The sequence below is a fragment of the Triticum aestivum genome, unplaced genomic scaffold, assembly GCF_018294505.1.
Source record: "Triticum aestivum cultivar Chinese Spring unplaced genomic scaffold, IWGSC CS RefSeq v2.1 scaffold198620, whole genome shotgun sequence".
Lineage (NCBI taxonomy): Eukaryota > Viridiplantae > Streptophyta > Magnoliopsida > Poales > Poaceae > Triticum > Triticum aestivum.
In genome coordinates this window covers 443-3092 of record NW_025242534.1, presented here as the reverse complement: position 1 = coordinate 3092, position 2650 = coordinate 443, and the positions used below count along the sequence as shown (strand labels likewise).

Sequence of the window (2650 nt, the reverse complement as noted above, 5' to 3'; positions counted from 1 at the left end):
AGCAGCAGCTTGTTACCTGACAAGATGGTGATCGCGGACTTGGGCTGCTCCTCTGGCCCAAACGCGCTGGCACTGGTATCGGTCGCTGTCGAGGCGATCCATGGATACTGTCTTCAGTTGCAGCAGCCACCACCGGAACTGTGTGTGTTCCTCAACGACCTGCCTGACAATGACTTCAACACGGTGGTGAAGAGCCTTGTCACGATCCGTCGATGCAACGGGCCTGTTGTCGTGACGGGTATTGCACCAGGGTCGTTTTACGAGAGACTCTTCACTAGTAGCTCCGTGCATCTTGTGTGCTCGTCCAGTAGCCTGCACTGGCTGTCAAAGGTGTGAGTTTGACACTGCTCGATGAATCGATCCATTGTATTAACTTGCCAATTCTGTAAACAAAACCTTTATCTTCACAGGCTCCTGAAGTTCTAACGAAGAACCAGATCCCGGCTTACTACATTGATGAGCATGCTAGGCGTGAGAAGCTCCCTATGGTCCTTGGGGCATATGCACAACAGTTTAGGAAGGACTTCAGACATTTCCTGAAGCTGAGAGCCAAAGAATTAGTCCCGGGAGGACAGATGGTTGTTTCCATTATAGGGAGGCATTCTGATGGCTTCGCCCCCTTCCACATCTGGGGCATTCTTGCTCAAGTTCTAAGCCTTATGGCCTCAGAGGTACAAATTCTTAGTTTTTAGCATAGAATTTTATCATTTGCGGACGAAGGCACAAGTAACTGATCTTTCGCGATGATCGTCAGGGTGTAATCGACAAGGCGAAGTTTGATTCTTTCTATGTGCCAGTCTATGGGCCTTCGAAGGAAGATATAAGGGAGGTCATCCAAGAAGAGGGGTCCTTTTCGATCAAGGAGTTTCTGGTGCATGACTTTTTAAGCGGCTTGGACAACACGCTCGTCACCCCAAGCTGGATCGCCAACCAGATAAGGGCCGTGTATGAGCAGATAGTGGTGCAGCATTTTGGAGATGTCATGGACGAATTCGTGAGGATCGCGGAGCGGCGCTGGAGCCTGGACAGAAGCTTGCTGCAGGAAGAGCATGCCGGATTAGCTATGCTGACTCTGTCGGTCACCAAGCCATGATGGATTGATGATCGTGGCCGGTGGTGTGACTGCTTGCTTTCCCAAAGGGGTTTGCCACATTGGATGAGATTGAACCATGAATTCCTTTAAGGCAACAATGTCAACAGTTTCCTTTGGTTTGTTATCCAGGATGATGAGTTGGTGGCCGGTCTATGTGATTGCTTTTAGAAGGCAATGGTGTGTTCACACCTTATTAATCGAACTTGTTTAGAAGGCAACCGGAGTCGGCTTTCTTGCGTCATGCTATGTTATTGCTTCTCTTCTATGTTTATAGATTTTATACATTTCTATTATTCTGTCGTTTGAATATAGTATCTTATATATTGTAAAAATGCGTGACTTGTTTGCCCAAGTACATGTTTATGCCGCGACCTTATTCTAGCCTTCAGTTATTGCTCGAGCTTGTTTTTCATCGTCTTAACTCTGAAGGTGTCTTTACACGTTTGACCTTAATTCAGGCCCGTGACTATTACTGTATTCTTATTTTGTCCTTAATTAAGTTCCTGACTCTCTGTTCGATCAGCCCAACATAGTGATCAGGGTCAGGGCTAACGGGCTAACGACTGGTTTGGTAATGCCCGCATAGCGCTCGAGGAAATGCCAGAGTAAAAACTTGAAGATGCTCCTCAGGTAATTAAAATCTTTCGCCATGGGCGGATGGAAGAAGTGGTACCGGAACCGGACTGTGTAGTGGTTGACATCCATGGCGATACCAAGCTGGGAGGATGAGAGAAACAGAGGAGGGGGAAGAAGTGGTATGCACTTACGTCTAGTTGGCTTGTTTGTTTTTATTTTTAGGAAAAAATATATATCACTTGCTCAAATACTCTTTCACTGTTTTAGCCAAGAATTCCGTTCTTTTTTCATCCGACAATGCAACTGAGGTTGACGTCGAAGTTTTGCAGAGATTTAGGATGTAACCCTTCTGCTCATATGATAGATTTTTTTCGACAAAGGGTGAACTTTATTGGCTCAAAATGGAGCATCAAGAGAATACATAACACAATAAGCACACACCCGGCCTCTGCATAACTAGGATGCACACAGCCAACCCAACACACTCACGCGGAAACATACCCGCAACTAGCAAAGTCATAAGACCAAAAGCTATGTGCGGGCGAGAAAAAAGGAGGGAAAAAACGATCAGATCAGTGATCGACAAACTACAACTGAGACCATATTCGCACCAACCATTGACACCACATGATGACGAGGAACTTCAACAGTAACGCCTTCACGAAGGAAGCGACACTCAAGCGCCGCCGTCACCGGATCTAACCACAAAGGGCCAGAATCTAAGTTTTCACCCTGAAGAATCAGTACGAGCAAATCCGAGCAATGCCTCCAACAAGGTAACGACATAAAAACATCGCCATTGCCAGGTGTAACCACTCGGATCTGACCTAGGCTTTCGCCCCGGAGCTCGAGACCTGGTGCGTGCAGCACCACCATCCAAGTCACACAAGTGTTGTCGCCACCGCTTTTCCGCAATCCCAGCAGCTACAATTGGACCGCCGCCACTCCACAACTTACCCTCTGCGTCAAGTCATCGTCCAT

The 2650-nt window shown here is 47.2% G+C and overlaps 1 protein-coding gene across 1 annotated transcript; it reads left to right on the top strand.

Annotated features, from left to right (window-relative positions):
• Window positions 1–3: 3 nt before the first annotated feature.
• LOC123176923 (anthranilate O-methyltransferase 3-like) lies at window positions 4–1452 on the top strand (the record flags this gene model as incomplete). Its single annotated transcript, XM_044590928.1, has 3 exons — window positions 4–330; window positions 411–671; window positions 755–1452. Coding segments are annotated over 3 exons (927 nt in total), but the record flags the coding sequence as incomplete, so codon positions are not given.
• Window positions 1453–2650: the final 1198 nt, after the last annotated feature.